At 37.1% G+C, this 19,480-nt stretch overlaps 3 protein-coding genes across 9 annotated transcripts; 1 reads left to right on the top strand and 2 right to left on the bottom strand.

Moving 5' to 3' along the window:
* Positions 1 to 494: 494 nt before the first annotated feature.
* On the bottom strand, positions 495 to 9,564 carry l2hgdh (L-2-hydroxyglutarate dehydrogenase). Of its 2 annotated transcripts, none has more exons than XM_077236497.1 (10): positions 9,465 to 9,564; positions 5,285 to 5,400; positions 5,049 to 5,200; positions 4,817 to 4,948; positions 3,698 to 3,860; positions 3,581 to 3,615; positions 3,313 to 3,480; positions 3,076 to 3,233; positions 1,180 to 1,311; positions 495 to 1,028 (listed from the first exon to the last, which is right to left on the bottom strand). In XM_077236497.1, exons 2-10 carry the CDS (start codon positions 5,340 to 5,342, stop codon positions 833 to 835), a joined length of 1,194 nt encoding a protein of 397 aa, XP_077092612.1. In that variant the 5' UTR covers positions 5,343 to 5,400; positions 9,465 to 9,564; the 3' UTR covers positions 495 to 832. The 2 variants fall into 2 exon arrangements, with proteins under 2 accessions (XP_077092612.1, XP_077092611.1); XM_077236496.1 differs by lacking the exon at positions 9,465 to 9,564 and adding an exon at positions 5,880 to 6,121.
* Positions 6,005 to 11,004, top strand: dmac2l (distal membrane arm assembly component 2 like). 6 transcript variants are annotated; one of them, XM_077236505.1, is made up of 5 exons: positions 6,005 to 6,262; positions 6,518 to 6,634; positions 7,768 to 7,976; positions 8,496 to 8,667; positions 9,492 to 11,004. In XM_077236505.1, the coding sequence occupies exons 2-5, from the start codon at positions 6,531 to 6,533 to the stop codon at positions 9,604 to 9,606; spliced, it is 600 nt and encodes a 199-aa protein (XP_077092620.1). In that variant the 5' UTR covers positions 6,005 to 6,262; positions 6,518 to 6,530; the 3' UTR covers positions 9,607 to 11,004. The 6 variants fall into 6 exon arrangements, with proteins under 6 accessions (XP_077092620.1, XP_077092619.1, XP_077092617.1 ...); XM_077236504.1 differs by having other exon boundaries at positions 6,181 to 6,262; positions 6,529 to 6,634; XM_077236502.1 differs by having other exon boundaries at positions 6,181 to 6,262; positions 6,524 to 6,634.
* On the bottom strand, positions 9,951 to 18,859 carry cdkl1 (cyclin dependent kinase like 1 (CDC2 related kinase)). The gene is made up of 10 exons (XM_077236498.1): positions 18,445 to 18,859; positions 17,673 to 17,842; positions 15,287 to 15,408; positions 14,075 to 14,147; positions 13,022 to 13,112; positions 12,738 to 12,938; positions 12,561 to 12,643; positions 12,415 to 12,471; positions 12,168 to 12,323; positions 9,951 to 10,826 (listed from the first exon to the last, which is right to left on the bottom strand). Exons 2-10 carry the CDS (start codon positions 17,838 to 17,840, stop codon positions 10,725 to 10,727), a joined length of 1,053 nt encoding a protein of 350 aa, XP_077092613.1. The 5' UTR covers positions 17,841 to 17,842; positions 18,445 to 18,859; the 3' UTR covers positions 9,951 to 10,724.
* Between the last annotated feature and the right edge of the window lie 621 nt (positions 18,860 to 19,480).

Raw genomic sequence — 19,480 nt, 5'->3', positions numbered from 1 at the left:
CATACAGGTTTGGAACAACATGAGCTCGAAGTAAATGATGACAAAATTGTCATTTTTGGGCAAACTATCCCTTTAAAATGATTTAAAATAAAACATGGATTAAAATAAGCTAAAGCAACAAAAAAAATCAAGATGTTTCACCCCCTCAACATCTTTTTTTCTTTTCTTTGAAGTATCAGGGTTCCTATAGCCTTGAAAACTCGTTTATCCAGGTTTAAATTTTTAAAGTTGTGCCAAGCTCTAAAAATACTTTATTCAGTAGAAAAAAGAGAAAGAAAAAACTTTCAAAAATATCAACTAACATAACATGTTCACCTAACAGATTATGCTAGAAAGGAAGAAAATTGTTATAATGTCAAGGAAATGTATGCTTTATATATGGGTTGAAACCCCTGATTTTACAAGGAACAAATCAGAAGAGTTGTTTTTGAATTACTCAACTCGCTTCAGACATCTGAGCTTAGAGATCATTTGAAAACCCACCAAAAAGAATGTCATGTTTTATTTATTTATTTTTTTACAAATTCAGATATGGAGTGAACACATTCTCTCAAGAGGCAACTACCTTTGTACATTACTTTAAGGCAGTTCTTTCCCTCATAAATCATTAGATTTACAAAGACATAATAATTGTTTCCCAACATTTCCCAAAATCTGCATTATTTGCAGAAGATACGTTAAAAAACAGCACCAGAAATCTTTTTGCATTATGACTGTTCCACACAATACCATCAACGTTTTATTCTATACTTATTCTTTTGTACCCTAAATGAAAGTATAAGATTGAGAGTGTTATCATGGTGATGTCAGATCAATGTCATCTGAGCTATGTCTACAGTTGAAATCTTTTCTCCAGCTCATCTGCAATCATCTCAGCGATGGCCAGAGAGGAGCTCGCAGCGGGTGACGGTGCATTGCGTACGTGCAGAATCCGGCTTCCCAGCTCTCCCTTCCCACCGTCAAACACAAAATCATCCACCAGGTTTCCTTCAGCATCCAATGCCTGTGCACGCACACCGGACGGCCCCCTGCACAAACCAACAAGTAGAAAAACAACATTTTCAAACAGGCCAGTGTGTGCAGGGCAAAAGCACTATTTGAGAGTGACTATACAGCAATAGTGGTGATAAATGACACTAAGCATGACCCTTATAACCTTTCCCAATAGAGTGATTGTACCTGAGGACATCGGTGGGGCCCAGTTCAGGTATGAACTTCTGCAGAATCTTCACCTGAGCACTGGGAAACACACCTCTATACATCTCCCCCATTCCATACACAATGTTCTTCATTACCAGCCTCTGAAGACCCCTACACACAAACACAGTTTCAAGTCAAGAAACTGTCTTAAATTAACACCCCTATGTATTTAAAGGAATATTCAGGGTTTAGCTTGCTCAATCAACAGCATTTTGGCATGTTGATTACCATAAAAACTTATGAAGAATGGAAGTAACTGGGTCAGTTTACCTCATAACCATTTTTAAAGCAAAATGGTGAAGTTTATAATTTTATAAAAACACTTGCATTAATTTGCTATCAAAACTGCTAATCAAAACTGCCTATCTCACTTGATATCAATTGCTCTGCCTCTTTCTGTTGTTTTGTTTTTTTGTTGTTTATTTATTTCTGGTGCTTTTAAATGTCTTATGTATCCCTGTACGGTGTCCTTGAGTGCCGAGAAAGGCGCCTTTAAATAAAATGTATTATTATTATTTGCCTGTTAAACCATTTATTATTTGAGATGTAAATTATTCTCATTATTTTCATGGTCATTTTAGTTTTGGCCATGTCGTTTTCATAGCAACAAAGTTGTAAAACTGGATATAACTTTCAAAAGGTTATTAAGTGATTAAAAATACAGTAAAAACAGTAATGTTGTGAAATATTATTAACAATTCATAATAACTGTTTTCTATTTGAATATGTTTTCAAATGTAATTTCATGTGATGACAAAGCTGAATTTTCAGCATCATTACTCCAGTCTTCAGTGTCACATGATCCTTCAGAAATCATTCTAACATGTTGATTTGCTGCTCAAGAAACATTTCTTGTGTTGAAAAACAGTTGCAGCTAAATATTAATGTGGAAACATGACAGATTTTTCAGGTTTCTTTAATGAATAGAAAGTTCAAAAGAACAGCATAAAATGGAACTATTTTGTAACATTAATGTCTTTACCGTCACTTTTGATCTATTTAAAGGGATAGTTCACCCAAAAATGAAAATTCTGTCAGTATTTACTCACCCTCATGTTGTTTCAACCCCGTAAGACCTTCGTTTATCTTTGGAACACAAATTAAGATATTTTTGATTAAATCTGAGAGCTGGATCACTCCTCCATAGGCTTCTAAGGGATTGAAACTTGCCAGCCACAAAAAAGACATCGTTAAAATAGTCCAAGTGACTACAGTGGCTCAATCCTAAGTTTATGAAACGACGAGAACACTTTTTGTTCGCAAAAACAAACAAAAATAACGACTTTATTTCAACTATTCATTTCCTTCTCTGTGGGCCTCGAGTCAGTTCACTAGTGTAATAGCGTACAGCTTCTGTTGTTGTACGTCACACGCATCACCCACATGACCAGCGTCGGCCAATAGTGAGCCTACGTGTGACGTAGCTCTACGGAATCACACTACGTTAACTGACTAGAGGCTCATAGAGAAGGAAATGAATAGTTGAAATAAAGTCGTTATTTTTGTTTGTTTTTGCGAACAAAAAGTATTCTCGTCGCTTGATAAACTTAAGATTGAGCCACTGTAGTCACTTGGACTATTTTAACAATGTCTTTAATAACTTTTCTGGGCTGGTGAGCTTCAATCCCTTAGAAGCCTATGGAGGAGCGATCCAGCTCTCAGATTTCATCAAAAATATCTTAATTTGTGTTTCGAAGATGAACGAAGGTCTTACGGGGTTGGAACAACATGAGGGTGAGTAAATACTGACAGAATTTTCATTTTTGGGTGAACTATCCCTTTAATGCATCCATTCTGAAATAAAGTATTTAATTCATTTGTTTAAAAAAAACCTGACATACAGTAGTGTATATTCCAATGTGTATTAGAATGTACCTGTAGGATAGGACATTAATGAAGTCTTGAGTGTCGAAGTCATAGAGTTTATACCCCTCTCGTTTAAAAGCCAACACCGCGTTTGGGCCCAGCCAGACACTACCATCCATTCGAGGAGTGAAATGGACTCCAAGAAATGGGAAGCGTGGGTTTGGCACCTTGGCACACAAACAGAGACCTTAAAGACACGCTCATATATCTGTGGATTAAGTGTGTGTGTGGGCTGTTTCTACTCACAGGGTAGATGTTGCCCCTGACAAGGTAGTTTTTCTCTGGCTTGAGCACCAGATAATCTCCTCTGAAGGGAACGATACGGGGCTCTGAACTACAGCCAGACATCTCAGACAAACGATCAGAGTAAAGGCCTCCACATGCCAACACAAACCGACACCTCACTTCCTTCCCCTGCACACAAACACAGTCATACTAAGACATACACAATCCCAAGAGATATGTTTCCGACCTGAAATCATAAAAACATGATTAATACATTTCAGTTTCTCACCTGTGAGCTTTTGATGGTGATGGGATATTTCAGCCCTAAACACACATAAAGCGATAAATAGAGTTATATTAAAGAAAAGAAAGAGGTCTGGGACATAGAACAGGTCACGTGACTCACCTTCAGCACTCCCAGCTGGGCTCTCTGCTGCAACCGTGATGCCTGATGCCTCAAAGTCTGTCATCACAGTCCCACCTGCTTCCTGGAAGTCTTTACCGTAGGTCCGAGCTACTAACTGCCAGTCAACGATCCCAGTGTATGGAGAGTCCAATGCCATGATGCCCTATGTATAAACAAAGGAATGATTTCATACATTATTTAATGTTCAGTCAGTTCTCTGACTGTTTGATGCATATTGCACACACAAATGCCATTGGTTGGCTGAAATCAGCAGTTCTCTGCTCCCTGGAGTCTGGGGGTGCACCAGTGAGCAACTGAAATTATGCTTCATTTTTCTGAAATAATCTGTGAAACTATTTCTTCTTTTCATTTGGGATTAACAGAAATTCTGATTACTGGAAGCCACACTACAGTCTGTTATTGTAGCTTTATCTATTTAACAAAAATGTTATCTATAAACAAGACAAACAGTGATTTGTTGACTATGATGAAAGATTTGGATGGTCTCTATCGGTCTAAACGCTCAAAGAATCCTGGAAAAATGTATCACAGTTTCAAAAAATATACTAAGCAGCACAACTGTTTTAAACATTGATAATCATAAGAAATGCTTCTTGAGCATTAAATCAGGATCATGTGATACTGAAGACTGCTGAAAATGTAGCTTTGCGAACACAGGAATAAATTATATTTTTAAATATATTAAAATAGAAAACAGTTATTTTAAATTGTAATAATATTTCACAATATTACTGTTTTTACTGCAGTTTAGATTAAATAAATGCAGCTTTGATGAATATAAGAGACTTCTTCTCCTTTCAAAAACATTTAAAAAATCTTACCAACCAAATCTTTTTTATTTAGTGTCGGTGAAGCTAAACCTTAACTGACTTTACTGAGATTAAAAGATGTCATACAACATTCAAACACATAGATGACGGTCATAAATAGGTTAATAAATCAGTGTTTGAAACAGCAGGTCTAAGGTCACCTGAACCAGGTAAAGCCCTGATGACAGCACTTTGGCAATCTGCTGGTTATTGATCAAACCAATGAACGATACACGTGTGGAAAATATGTACCTAATCTTTCATTAACACACAAACAGGTCTCACTCACCCTGCAGTATGGCTCTTTCTCTCGAATTGCTTTGGCGTCAATAAGCTTGAGATCTCGTACATTGTTCTTCTGACCGCGCTCATATAGAGCTTTCAGACGTGGAATCTCCTCTTTCTCCACTGCGACGATAAGCTGCGTTCACACACACGCATTAGATACTATTGAGACAAATCTCTTTGTCAGGACCAGGATTTGATATCTGTGGTGTTAAGGGGCCTGTGCTAGTTCTTACCTTGCCACATCTCTTATAAGGGACACCTTTCTTCTGACAGTACTGATATGTCAGCATGGCTCCACGAACACAAAGCTGAGCCTTCAGAGAGCCTGGAGTGTAGTAAATCCCACTGTGGATCACACCACTGTTATGACCTGTCTGATGGACAGCTGGAGGGGAGACACCAAAGAAATTAATGTGAAATCAGGATGGATATGAATAAGCATTTAGAAGAAGAACCAATACACATTTACCAAGCTCTTTCTCTTTCTCCAGCAGGGTAAAGGTGAGGTTTGGGTGCCTGAGGATCATCTCTCTGGCAGAGGCCAGTCCAACAATCCCTCCACCAATAACAGCCACATCGAATGAGCTACACAATATAATGGTATATTATCAGCCGATAATTCCAAACATGTTTGACTTTTCTTCTTCTGTGGAACATAAATAATGATATTTTGATAAAGGTACGTTTTTTTACCCTCCATACAATGAAATCCAATGGTAACCAAACTGTTAGGTTACCAACACTACTTAAAATATTTACTTTTGTCTTTCGCATAAGAAAGTAGGTCATACCGGTTTGGAACGACACGAGGATAAGTAAATGATTACACTTTAATTTTCGGGTGAACTATCCCCTTTTATAATATCGTTGCACATGAAGTGTTATTGGATGTACCCTGACTACAGTATTACTGTTGTGCAGTCACAATACAGTCATACTACAGCTCAAATACTTTTAATAGGATTCTTAGTGTGACACTAAAGTCAGAACATTTTCTGTCACTGTCACTATAAATACTCTGAATTGTTCATTTAAGTGCTCTGTAGAGCTATTGTTATTCTCACCCGCTGTGGTGTGCAGCTCTGCACGTTGCAGACTTTGATCCCTGTGACAGTAAACGCGCGCACACATATCCGGTACAGAAAGTTCGTATCATTATTCCACAAAGTAAGTTTTTACTTCCCTTAACAGACTTATCATGGCCGTGTGATCATAGTGCTCGTCTTTGACTCGGTCAGTCGGTCTGGTTTAAGGAATCTCTTCGCTCGGGCGCTGAAAGCTTGTCCTTTCTGGCCCCACCCCTGACGCGCAGGTCGCACACTCACTGACCAATGGGAGCGCGGTACGGGGTGACGTAAAGGGTGAAAGATCAACGCGCGCATGGAGGACACGGGATGTAAATAACAGACTACGCACATATACAGAACTGCACACCCCGAACCACACGGTCAGTTTTCTAAGTTTCACACTATTTCTTTTTGTAGCGGTTCTGAATAAGATGAATGAGAAAGAACTTATTCTGTTGAATCTGTACTGCATTTAACGTTAGAGGTTTGATAAATGAATATGTTGTCCTCTAGATTCAATAAACATGACCATCAACGTACACAGATTCTTCTTCTCGATCTTTTATTAGAAATTGTATTTGAACAGTGCGTCTTCATTCTTTGACGTGTCGTCTCTTTCTCTCTCTTTATTTTAGTCATAGCATAGACATGAGATTGTTGACCAGGTCAGCGCGGATGGTTTTATCCCCACGCAAGCAGCCGCCAGGGGGCAGTCGAGAGTTCTGGGGGTGGCTCAATGCTGTTTTCAACAAGTAATTTTTGAATATTTTTCCAAGACAACAATTATGTAACTAGTTTAGTTCTCTAATATCATAATTTCCTTTTTGTCAATATTTTCTTTCCCAACCCACAGCAGACTGTAAAGCACCTGAGGCCAGTTAAAAGAAACAAAATAGCCATAGATACCTATAAAGGGACTAATGTCTCTATGAGTGACTATTCCTTAGAGTGAGAAATCTCTACAGAGACTAATTTAAATGTGGTAATTCACAACAACAGCTCTTAATTAGAGTCTAAACTTGTAACTTTAAAGTAATAACATCTAGCAGTTCAGTTTTATACTTTAAAAAAAGTTTATATTAATCCAAAATCCTGTAAAAAATGTTAAAGGAATAGTTCACGTAAATTCTTTAAAATTTTGTCATCATTTATTCACCCTCAAGTTGTTTCAAACCTGTATGAATTTCTTTCTTCTTCTGAACACAAAGGAAGATATTTTGAAGAATGTCAGTAACCAGACAGTTGATGGACCCCATTGACTTCAATAGTAGGTAAAAAATACTATTGAAGTCAATGGGGTTCATCAACAGTTTGGTTACTGACATTCTTCAAAATATCTTCCTTTGTGTTCAGCATAAAGACATTTATACAGGTTTGAAACAACTTGAGTAAATGATGACAGAATTTTCATTTTTAAGTTAACTATTCCTTTCAGTAATTTAAGAAATATTAAGAAATGTTTCTTGAGAACCTAAACAACATATTAGAATGATTTCTTAAGGATCATGTGACACTGAAGACTGCAGTAATGATGCTGAAAATTCAGCTTTGAATTCACAGGAGTAAATTACATTTTAAAATATATTAAAATACAAAATTGTTATTTTCAATTCTAATAACATTTCACAATATTACTGTTTTAGTTTATTTTTGATCTAATAAACGTAGCCTTGGTGGGCTTAAGAGATTTTATCGACCACAAACTTCTAAACGGAAGTTTGTACAAAAGTGAAATGTGCACTATCCATTAAAAATGTCTGAAAAGCAGATGTGTAATTGGTCTATCACTGGTTTTAGATGTTATGTCACACTCTCACAGCAGGACACTGCAGTCAGGTTTCCAGATGCATTATTCAGTAAATGTTATGTTCTTTGATCAATATAGAGTTGATTATGAGCGTATTAAAGCAGTGGGTCCTGATCGAGCTGCTGCCGAGTGGCTCCTGAGGTGTGGTGCAAAAGTTCGGTTCCGTGGCTTCGACCGCTATCAGCACGACTACAACGGACTCCCGACCGGGCCGTTGGGCCGGTACAAGATAGAAGCTATTGATGCCACAGAGTCCTGCATCATGTATCGTGGTTTTGATCATCTGGGTAAGTGAATGCTGCAGTGCCAAAAGATCGATTAAATGCACATAAACACCCTTCTCACTGACCTCCTCACCCAGTTACCTTTATGTAGCAGAATTATCTTTTAACCTTTAGCGTTGTTACTGTACATTACCTATGCAAATTTAATGAAATCATTAGTGAATGGAGAAGGCCAAGATCTCTTACTCCATTTGCTCCAGCAAAACAATCTTGCATTATTTATTAAATTAGACCCCAGAGAGGGAAAGTTTGTGAGGACGCTACCGTGTGTGTGAGAAGTGGAGACACTGAGACACCGTTTCTGTGTCACAGGTGAGGATGAGACACTGTCTGTGTGTCACAGGTGAGGATGAGAGGTTCAGTTGTGGGAAAAAGTGACGTAAAGCAAAAGGGTGTTTTACACCGACAGATACAGTGCGGTTCTCTCTCTTTTCACACATCTAGTTTTACTATACAGAGTATACTACATTTTACATTACACCTACTGTACTTAATAAAGGTTGCCTTTGTATTTGTGTTTAGAGGGTCTTGAGCACTTGGAGGAAATCAGATTAAATAAGTGTATTTATATAGAAGACGCCTGTCTGGAGCGTTTGAGTCAAATAAAGACGCTGCAGGACAGTGTGAAGAACATGACGGTGGTTTCCTGTGGTAATGTGACCGATAAAGGACTCATCGCTCTTCATCAACTCAGGTATGACAACAGCAGCACTCATTTCAGTTGATCATATTACTGCATATTACTCCACATTTTGTGTATGCCAAATGAGGACAGTGATTGGACGACGTTGATCTCAAATGATATCAGAAGATTTATCAGCCAGGAATGTATTTCCCAGAAGCATTGTGAGCCTCAGTTGAATGGAGACCAATGTTGCCAAAAGTTTCTACAATCTACTTAGTCTTGGGCGTTTTCACACCTCGCTTGGATTGTTTGTTTCAAAACCTTGTGGGTTTTCTCACTTAGTTTGGTTCGTTTAGACATATGTGAACACGGCAATCGCTCCGAGATCGCCTGAACGATGCAACAATGCTGTCCTGACGAAGCCTTGATTCCCATGCTAACTGCATTACAAGTATTATATATATATATATATATATATATACACACACACACATATCATTTTAAATATAATTTATCAGTCAGAGCTGGAATTTAGACAAGTGATGATAAGTACAAGTGATTGCATGTGTCACGACAGATAAAGCCACAAAAAGCCCATGGAGCGAACTTGTCAGTCCATGTTGATGGGTGACGCAGAGGAAAGTAAACAGGTGAACTCTGACCAACAAGTGGACAGTTTTACTCACATGTGACTTGCAAAAACACATTTTGGTATGTTTGAAATGTTGGCCTGTGGAAGCGAACTGAACCAAGAAGAAAACGCAACAAATTAAGTCCGTTTCGGAACAAAGCAAACAGTCTATAGGTCTGAAAACGCCCTAAACACAGCCCTGGACGACACATTGGTTTGAGTTAACAACCGTTACCACAGATTGTGTGCTTGTGTGTATCAGGAACCTGGAGTTGCTCTTTCTCAGCGATCTCCCCGGAGTAAAAGATAAAGATCAGACTGTGGACAGACTCCAGACCGCACTTCCCAGACTCGCCATAGAACTGGATCTCGCTTAACCAATCACATCGTCTCTCAGAGCACATTTGGAACACCACAACTCTCACAGCCTTGTGTCCAGGCCAGAAAACCCCTCTGGCTGATGTCCATGACTTCTTTGGCAACAGTATCCAAGCAACTGAGCATCCCAGAGACGGATCCAGAGAGCTGCTTTGCTTTAGGGGCAAATCAACAACACCGGCTTCCCACCGAATCAGCTTTGATTAATTAAATAAAGTGTTTAGTCAGACCATCCAGGCCAGATGAACAATCTTATGTTGCCGTTAACAATAAATTTTCATCTGTTTTTTTCCTTAACACATTTCTTGCTTCGTTTCTTATGAAGAAGCTATGGAAACAAATATATGTTGCAGAAAGATCTTTAATGATTTAGTCTGAAAACAAACAAAAACAATCACATTTTACATCTATACATCTCAAAACAAAAAAACACGTTTGCGTTTGCTCATGTCTCTCGAATTTGGCATTTGGTGCGAGACAGTGGCTCAATTATTAGCACCAGTCATAAAGGCAACAATAAAGATCATTATGTCCACAATTGGGTAATAAATGTTGTCAAACGAAACACAGGGTTATGTCCAGGAACACAGAAAGAGCCACAGATTTCTCTACAAGTTCTACACATCCTCAAACCCTTGATTTCTTAAATATTTTGGCTAATTTGCTTTCAGCAACTCACAATTCCGTTTTATACTTTTTACGAAAAAATGCATTCTGCAGAGTTTCAAAGTCGTTCTCCACAGAAAAGTCTGCAGATTCTGTTTTGGGCCTGGTTACGTTTTCTACAAATTATCATATATATACATACATGAAGCATCATTAGCGTTTATAATTAAGAAAAATAATAGAGGTTAAAAAAAATCTGTCCCACAGAGCAAACTCTTCTATAGCACTGATGTCAGTTTCTAATCAAACTATCAAGCACAGCACAACATCCAATTTTAATGCTATTATTATTGCTGTTGTCATTTTACATATTACAGAACTGCTTCTGTGAGTCTTTGCTTTGGCAGTGTGACATCATTGTTCTACAGGCAGAGCAGAGCCCTTTGTCTATCTCACACACCAGCTGAGAGGTGGACGCTCGGTTCTCGGGTTCCTGATGAGTCGGCGTCCATCATATGTTGGGCAGATGACAGTTGAATTTGCGCAGGTTGTTGTAGTATTTCCTGTTCTCCACGGCTGGGAAGACAGTACTGCTGGCCAACTGAGGCAGATACTACACAAACAGAGAACGGGGATTTGAAGTATTAAAATAAAAAGAAGGATTTCGATGTGAGAGTGGGGATGGGCAGTATGACAAAATGTTTTATTAAGTAATTTTAAATGAACTGTTTATTTCACAATACAGTTATTTTGGGGTGAAAATAAATAAATATTCCCAAAAGAGTTCAAAAGTTTGTGCTTTTTAAAAATGTTTTTGAAAGAAGTCTCTTAATGTCCACCAAGGCAAATTTATTTGATCAAATTAATTTTTTAAAATATAATTACAATTTAAGATAACAGATATTGTTTTGATGATATATTATAAGATGTAATTGATTCCTGTGATAGTAAAGATGAATTTTCAACAATATTACTCCACTCTTTAGTGTCACATGATCATTCTAATATACTGATTTGCTGCACAAGAAACATTTCTTCTTATTATCAGTCACACATTATTTATACAAATACTTCAGCTAAAATAAATTAATAATGTCTAAGCTAATACTTGTTCAAAACAATCACTTTAACAAAGTTACTATGTATAAAACTATATTCTGTTTATTTTAATAAATAAAATAATTTATTTTTGTTCAATAAATATACCTTCATTAAAATGTTAATATAAAAATATACATTTAAAAATACAGAAACAAAATTATTTTAAAAGTAAAAATTCTGAAAGATTTGAAGGAGATCCCATAATAATGTAATATAGATTTACAGTAGCAATAAATTATATTTTATTATATGATATGATTAAAATCATATTTTTTAAATATAATGGTTTCATTATAAATATGGTGATTATCTCTAAGGTGGACACCCAACTTAATGTAAGATATTAACATCTGAATCTAACCATGTTATGTCAACAAAAGTCAGCTAGCTGTTTATTATGTCAATTATTGTGCCTTTCGCCCTGACAGAAGATGCGCTTTTCACCCCAAATACCATACTTTACATATTTACATACTATTCCTAAAACTGTTTGGTTTAATTAGCTTGAACAAAACTGTTGTCTCAATATATATATTTTTTGCTTTTCTCATTTGCTTCTTAAATCTACAAAATATAAAAAAACCTCATCAACTATTACATCAAATTAGCAAAGAATCAACTTTGCGCTGCTGCCCACATTCGCCTGAAGGATCAGACAAATTTCCACGTGCATCTTAAAACACTGATGTTATGGAAAGTTTTTGTACCATAGTGTAGAGGAAAATAAAATCAAAGGCGCCTTTAGTCCCTTTGTACCCTATATATAAAGTCAACAGCTTGAACTATCAACGCACACTATAAAGGGTCATACGGCCCAGCCCTAGGTGTGAGTATTGTAGTCATGGCAACAGACCCCAGGAGGCAGGTGTTTGCGTGGCTGGCGTATGCGTCGCTTTCGGTCCAGTTCACGTGTCGCACTCTCATTCTCCTCTCTCAAACTGTCAAAGTATGGCTGCTCTAGTAACATCTCACAGGACAATCTTTCAGCCGGATCCATCTGCAGACAACCCTAGAACAGACAGAGAGGTTCTGGTTCTGAGTGGGCAGTAGACTTCTGAATGAATGGTGTGTGTGTGTGTGTGTGTGTGTGTTTAACTGACCTTCATGAGGCTCAGTGCCTGGTACGACAGGTTTGGATATCTCAGTTCAAGAGGCTCCTTGTGCATAAGACACATGTAGAGTGTGTTTACTTTCTAGAACTCTAGAAATGAACTTATGCTGAATGGAAAGTTAATGATCATCTTACCGTCTCCTGCGGTTCCGGGACACAAACTCCGCTAAAGAACTGGTTAGTACTGAACACCTGCTGGTGTCGAGGAATCAACTCGCCTATGAACACAACAACACGAAAAAAAAATGTATTCATGTCATGCATCTATTCACACATGATATAAACAGCTAGAGTCACATGTGTGTCTCTTACCCAGAGTTTTCCTAATCAGATACAGCTGATCTACATCAGATTTGCCCGGCCATAAGGGGGCGCCAGAGAGCAGCTCTGCAAACACACACCCCACTGCCCAGACGTCTACTGGTGGGCCGTACTGTGTGTCTCCCACTAACAGTTCTGGAGCTCTGTACCACCGCGTCGCTACATAATCCGTGTAATAATCACATGGACCCGCTGAAAAAAAGAGTAAGCCATTAGATGAATGAAACGTTGAAGGTGCAGAGTGTGTGTGGTTTAAGTGTATGGACTGCACGCACTGAGGATCCTGGCAAAGCCAAAGTCGCAGAGTTTGATGACCTGATGCTTGGTGATGAGAATATTTTCAGGCTTCACGTCTCTGTGGATACACTAAAACACACATTTTTAAATCAATCTGAGAGTCTCTTAAAACAGTGGCTCTCAACTCCGGTCCTGGGGACCCACAACTCAGCACATTTTGTATGTCTCCCTCATGTGACACACTCACTTCAGCTTGCGGAGATCTTTTCTAACAAGCTGATGATACCCAACTTAATATATTTGTAAATAAAGAAGACATACAAAATGAGTAGAGCAGTGCCTAGGACCAGAGTTGAGAACCACTGCCTTAATACTGTTTTTAGATCAGATGTTTTAAGACGAATGACTAATATTAAACTGACTGAAACTGGTGGAACCACTTAAATAGGTGCAATTATTGAGTGGCTAGATCTGGATCCCACCTCTTCTGGTAATTAATATTATTATGCTGCGTTCAAGCCGTGAATAAAACGGTAAAACAGCGCTGCTTCAAGCCGAACACACCTTAAATCTGCAGTGGTCAGGTGGTACAGCAGATTTTTACATTGTTATTATGTTATGTCATTATGTTAAATTATGTTGATGGTATTACATTATACTAGATTTTTAATTGCATTTCAAAATAAATGAATAAGAGCATTTATTTCTAGACTTGTAATTTCATATTCAATTGAACCAAATGTATAATATTAATTCTTAATTTACACATTTTTTAATCATTTGTAAATGTCAGTTAATTGACTTAAAATGTAAATTTTACTAAAGGAAATATTTATTAACATCTACAAAATTTGAATACTTCATATAAAGTAAAAAATTTCCAGATAATATTGTAATAACTTGGTTTAATACAGTTAAACATTTAAAAGCTAATTATTTACCTTTAGAAACATGTCTTTATAATATGTCACATTTCTTACACAGTAAAAATGCAGCAGCCTTTATATTATATTATATAATTATTACTATTATATTTATACTGTTGAGAAGATAAGAGTGGGAGAGAGTGGCAACAAGTTTGAAATTCTTACATTTTGTTTGTGGCAGAAGTTCACAGCCTGAAGTGTTTGCCAGATGATGCTTTTAACCATGTGCTCTGGAACACTGAGTGAACACACACACAAAAGCATCCCAATGCAGTTACAGGAACACAAACCCACAACCTTCATCTTTGGAACACTAATGAAGATCTTTTTGATGAAATCTGAGCGCTTTCTGTCCCTCTGTTGACAGCTACGCAACTACCACTTTAACACTTCAAAAAGTTCATAAAGAGATTGTAGAACTAATCCTTATGAAATGAGAGGTTTAGTCCAAATTTTCAGAAGAGACTAAGATCGCTTTATATGATGAACAGATTAAATTTCGATTTTTATTCACATAATAAACTTTGATCAGAGAACATAAACAGTAGCTCAACCAAACCTGCTTGCAGGCGAGAACACATCTCATTGGTTCTTGCTGAAGCTCAAACGTCCTGTGTAACACGAGAATGAACCTCATTGGTTCTCGCATATCAAGTGAACATGCTTGAGCTTTCGTTTATCATAACTGATGTATGAGTTAAGGAATGTTCATATGTGAATAAAAATTAAATCTAAATTAAATCTGTTCATCATATAAAGCGATCATGTCTCTTCAGAAAATTTGGTCTAAACCGCTCAATTCATTTGGATTAGTTTTACGATCTCTTTATGAACTTTTTGAAGCTTCAAAGTGGTAGTCGCATAGCTGTCAATGGAGGAACAGAAAGCTCTTTCATCAGAAAGATCTTCATTAGTGTTCCAAAAGATGAATGAACGTCTTACGTGTTTGGAACGACATGAGGGAGATTAATGACACAATTTAAATTTTTGGGTGAACTATCCCTTTAACTATTCATTCTTCTCTGCCCCTTCTGTCTATCTCAACCATCCTACTGAACTCCACACTAACCCTATAGGTTCATTGTGTATGTGCATGTATATGCGATCTTTGTGTGTAAGCTTTGTTGATTCTTGACTCGTAAATCAAGAGGACGGCAGAAAGAGTTAAATGTTGTTAAATGTTTAACAAGCGTCTTAGTCAAGTGCACCACAGAGGGCAAATGCATCCTGCTCTAAACATTCCACTAAAGACATGCTGGGTGTCATGGCAACAAAAACAATATGTCTGTTAGTGTGAGAAACACAGAGCTGATTTATAGGTGTGTCTGCATGTCTCTCTGTGTGTGTGTGTGTGTGTGTGTGTGTGTGTGTTCTCACCCTCGTGGGTATCTGTCCAGCTCATTTAGGACAGTGTGGTCGCAGTACTCAAACACCAGGTGCAGTTTTCGCTTTCTTCTGAACACCTCCATTAGATTCACCAGGTTTGGATGTTTCAGTTGCTAGACACACAATGTAAACCACAAATTAGGATTTATATGTGTAGAAATAAATAAAAAATAAAAAATAAAAAAAGAAAGTCTAAGACCGCTAGTGAAAATGCTTCTTATCTTATTCTGATTTGATCAGCAGTTTTTCCAAACATCTTAGTATTTAGTCTGCCCCCTTGCTTTAAAAATGAATAACACAAGTTGTTGTAAAACATGATGATTATGTTCTCCAGCATTAGAGAGGAACATCTTGTGCATCAATGGAAAAAAGAACATATGATAGTCTGTACAGAAGAGTTCACATGGACAGTGTCAAAATGTGTGACCAAATACTGCATAATCTTAAATATTTATTATTTATTTTGCATGATCAAAAGTCCTAAAACTTCATTTACACAGCTCAATTGATAAAACGTCCATATTTCCAATGCTGTCTGAGACTTTTGGACCTACTAAACAGGGCAAATTAACGTGAGAGCGCAAATCCAAAACAGCGCCGATGGGAGTGGAAAGTTCTGCACATTGAAGAACACAGAAGCAGTCAGATCAGTTCCTTAATGTCCAACTCAATCTAACAGTTAGCGTCTGGTTTAAGACGTGCTTGGGCGGTTAATAATGGCTCAAACTACATTGACGAGCGCAAACCTTAGTAAATCACCTTGCGTGACTCATTTAAATACTCTCCTCCCATAGATTTTGCGCCTGAAAGGGAAACTCCTAAAAACGCCGCAAAAATAACGTTCTACCCCCTTTCAGCTCAAAGTTTTCGCTGCGTGTCTTTAGTAAATCCTGACAGTATTTTTTTAATGCCAAAAAAAGGGTTTGAGCCGGCGCAAGATGTTAGTAAACCTGGCCCTTAATGTACAATTGATTAAAGGAATAGTTCACCATAAAAACGAAAATTGTCATCATTTACGGTACTCACCCTCATGTTGTTCTAAACCTGTATGAGTTTCCTTCTTTTGCTCAACACAAAAGACATTTTACACCTTGTTGGTAACCAGACAGTTGACAACTCCCATTGATAGGCTAGTTTTTCTTTCCTTTCCTACTATGGAAGTCAATGGCTACCCTCAACCGTCTAGTTACCAACAATGTTTAAGATATCTTCTTTTGTGTTGAGCAGATGCAGGAAACTCATACAGGTTTGGAAAAAAAATATGACAAAATTTTCATTTTTGGGTGAACTATCCCTTTAAGTGTGTGTTTACATGTTAAAAAAGCAGCTTCAAGTCTTTTTAGATGCATTTCCTTAAAACACACACAATGACAAACACACCCCATACCAGTGTTGTTATTGTTAACTAAACCTATTTTAAAAAATCTTGTTTGGTAATTGAAATAAGGCTAAAATAAAATAAATATAATATAAACTTTTTTATTTAGTAATATAAACTTTATTTTATAAAGTAGAGTTCATCTACTTTACTAAATTACTAATTACTAAAACTAAAATTTGAATAAATAAAGCTAAATAAAATTATTTAAAAAAAATTAAAATGACAAGCATATAAATGACAAACTAAAAATAAAATAAAAGCTGAATATATATATATATATATAAATAAAAAAGCTTTAGGTCACCATCCACTCCAGCCGCATTAAACATACATACATTAACTTACGTATGAACTTAGAACTACGTTTAGAGACAAAATAATCTACATATACATATATTAACAAAACCACACATTTTTACAGCCCACCGTCAAATAAATGGACCAAAATCTGTTGTACAGTATAATTGACTGCTATCATGACTGACCAAATAATAATAAAAAATACCCTCAAGGGAGGGGAAGGGAACAACAAGAATATTCATCCATCCATCCCTTCATGCATAACAGAGTGAAAATAATTGGTAAGCCAGTGTTGGCTGACATGTTAGATCTTCAAAGGGCCACGGCTTTGCTCTCAGCTCAAAGGAAAGAGTTTGCAAATAACACAAGAGCTCCAGACACTGATTATTGAAACATCCTACTGCCACATTCTGAATAATGAGACAAAAATACTGCTAATAATATTCTTCAAGTCTACAAATGGTGATCTTAAACTAGCCTAAACCGATTTGCCGGTCTTACCGTCTTTTGCCTAGTTTTTAAGTTTTTTTTTAGTTTTTTTCCACCAGTTTCCACCTAGTTTTTTTTTCTGGGCATTTAATAACAGGCCATCCTAAGAAACCAGCTTGCCCAGGCTGGGGAACCATCTTAAACCAGCAAACCACTTAGGCTGGTTCAAACTGGGATTATTCCCGCAGGGTCAGACTGAGCATTTACCTTCAGCATGCGGATTTCTCTGAGCGCTATTTTCTTAATGATGGGATCATCCTCAGATTCCACAAACTTTTTGATGGCGACAATCTGTCCGGTGTCTTTATTCCTGCATTTGAACACGACGCCGTACGAGCCTTCACCAATCTTGCTGATCTTCTCATACTTCTCCATCTCTGTGACACCAGCAGAACACACTTAAGATACTGTCTCACCTTGATGTTGATTTAAATGTAAAAAAAAAAAAAAAAACCTGGAGCCAAATATAAGGATTGTAAATGACACATACAGGGATATAGGTAAAAAAATGCAGTAACATTTTTAAGGTGTCCCTGTTACAGTGTAATTACAAAAATAAGTACAACTATAGTAAGTACATTAAACTTGTAACAGCAAGGACATTTTGAAATAAAGTGTTCCCAAAATAGTGTTCTGGGTCCCTTGCCTTATATATATATAAAAAAATAACACTTAGAAATTGTTGTGGGCCCCTAGAAGGAAGAGACACCAAACTTAATTCCTCACACTATTTTTTTAGGTAAACATCAGCTGGTTACTGATTTATTTGTTCTGAAATAATTTTTTTCTTGAAAGTTTATGACACTATGTATTTTGAGTAACTGAAGTCTTACTGTTATGTAACATGATAGTGATCAAGATCAGTTAGTTACCAAGAATAATTATTTAAAAAAACTACAATACACATCTTATATTATCTAATAGAGAGAGAGAGACAGAGAGAGAGAGAGAGAGAGAGAGAGAGAGAGAGAGAGCGTACCTTCCAAAGTCTCATCCAAATATTTGCTTTACGATAAAAAAAATAAAAGTGTAACGTTACACAAAGCGCAACTTCCTGAGATCGAAATGTGTCACATAAGCGAAGAAGTTTGTGTAGAGTGAATCTGACGACAGATGCAGCCGTGTGTCCGCGTACAACATGAAACTGTTTGAGTTCGCATGGAGAAGAAAACACGCTATTTACAAGCGGCCGGTTGCCGTAGAAACGGAGTCGAAACTCCGCCTCCACTCTGCGCGCCCTTCAGTCTACACAGCAACACGATAAAAGCTCGAAACAATCCGCAAGAGCTGACCTAAGATCAGTCATTTACGAGCCGAAAGCAGTGGCAACGTAAATCCCTTCATCCGAGGACAAATCAAATACAACGCAGTCTTTTTTCAACCTCCACGCGAGCGAGCGCGAGGTGACGTGCACGCAGATAAAAGTTTCTGTTAAAGGGATGGTTCACCCTAAAATGAAAATTTTGTCACCATTTACTCACCTTCGTGTTGTTTCAAACCTGTATAAATGTCTTTGTTCTGCTGAACACAAAGGAAGATATTTTGAAGAATGTTTGAAACCAAAAGGTTGATGGGACATTTTCCATACTATGGAAGTCAATGGTGCCCCACAACCGTGCGATTACCCATATTCTTCAAAATATGCTCTTTTGTGTTCAAAAGAAACTCATAGTTTTGGAACAACTTGAGCGTGAGTAAATGATAACAGAATTATCAAGAGAAATCTCGCACACACATAATCTGCAAGAGATTTTTTTTTGTAATTGAGTAAGGTGTAAGAACAAACAACTCCCTTAGTTGATCACACACTACACTATAAACTTGTAAAAAAGTACTTCTGGGTATATCAGTGTACTTGAATTAATTAGAACGACAACAAAAATAGAATCCTGCCCATTACAAACAATAATCAGCCCACACATAAATTTGTTTCCTAGTGAGCATGTCAAAACGTTAGTTTTAAGTGGCCTTCACTATATTTGTGTGGATATTTATCTGAAATGACTTTCACAAAT

Source organism: Siphateles boraxobius, unplaced genomic scaffold (genome assembly GCF_051911475.1).
Source record: "Siphateles boraxobius isolate OS27281-9 unplaced genomic scaffold, OSU_SipBor_1 20, whole genome shotgun sequence".
NCBI lineage: Eukaryota > Metazoa > Chordata > Actinopteri > Cypriniformes > Leuciscidae > Siphateles > Siphateles boraxobius.
Note: the sequence above shows the minus strand (reverse complement) of the source record. Positions and strands in the feature narration are given on the sequence as shown.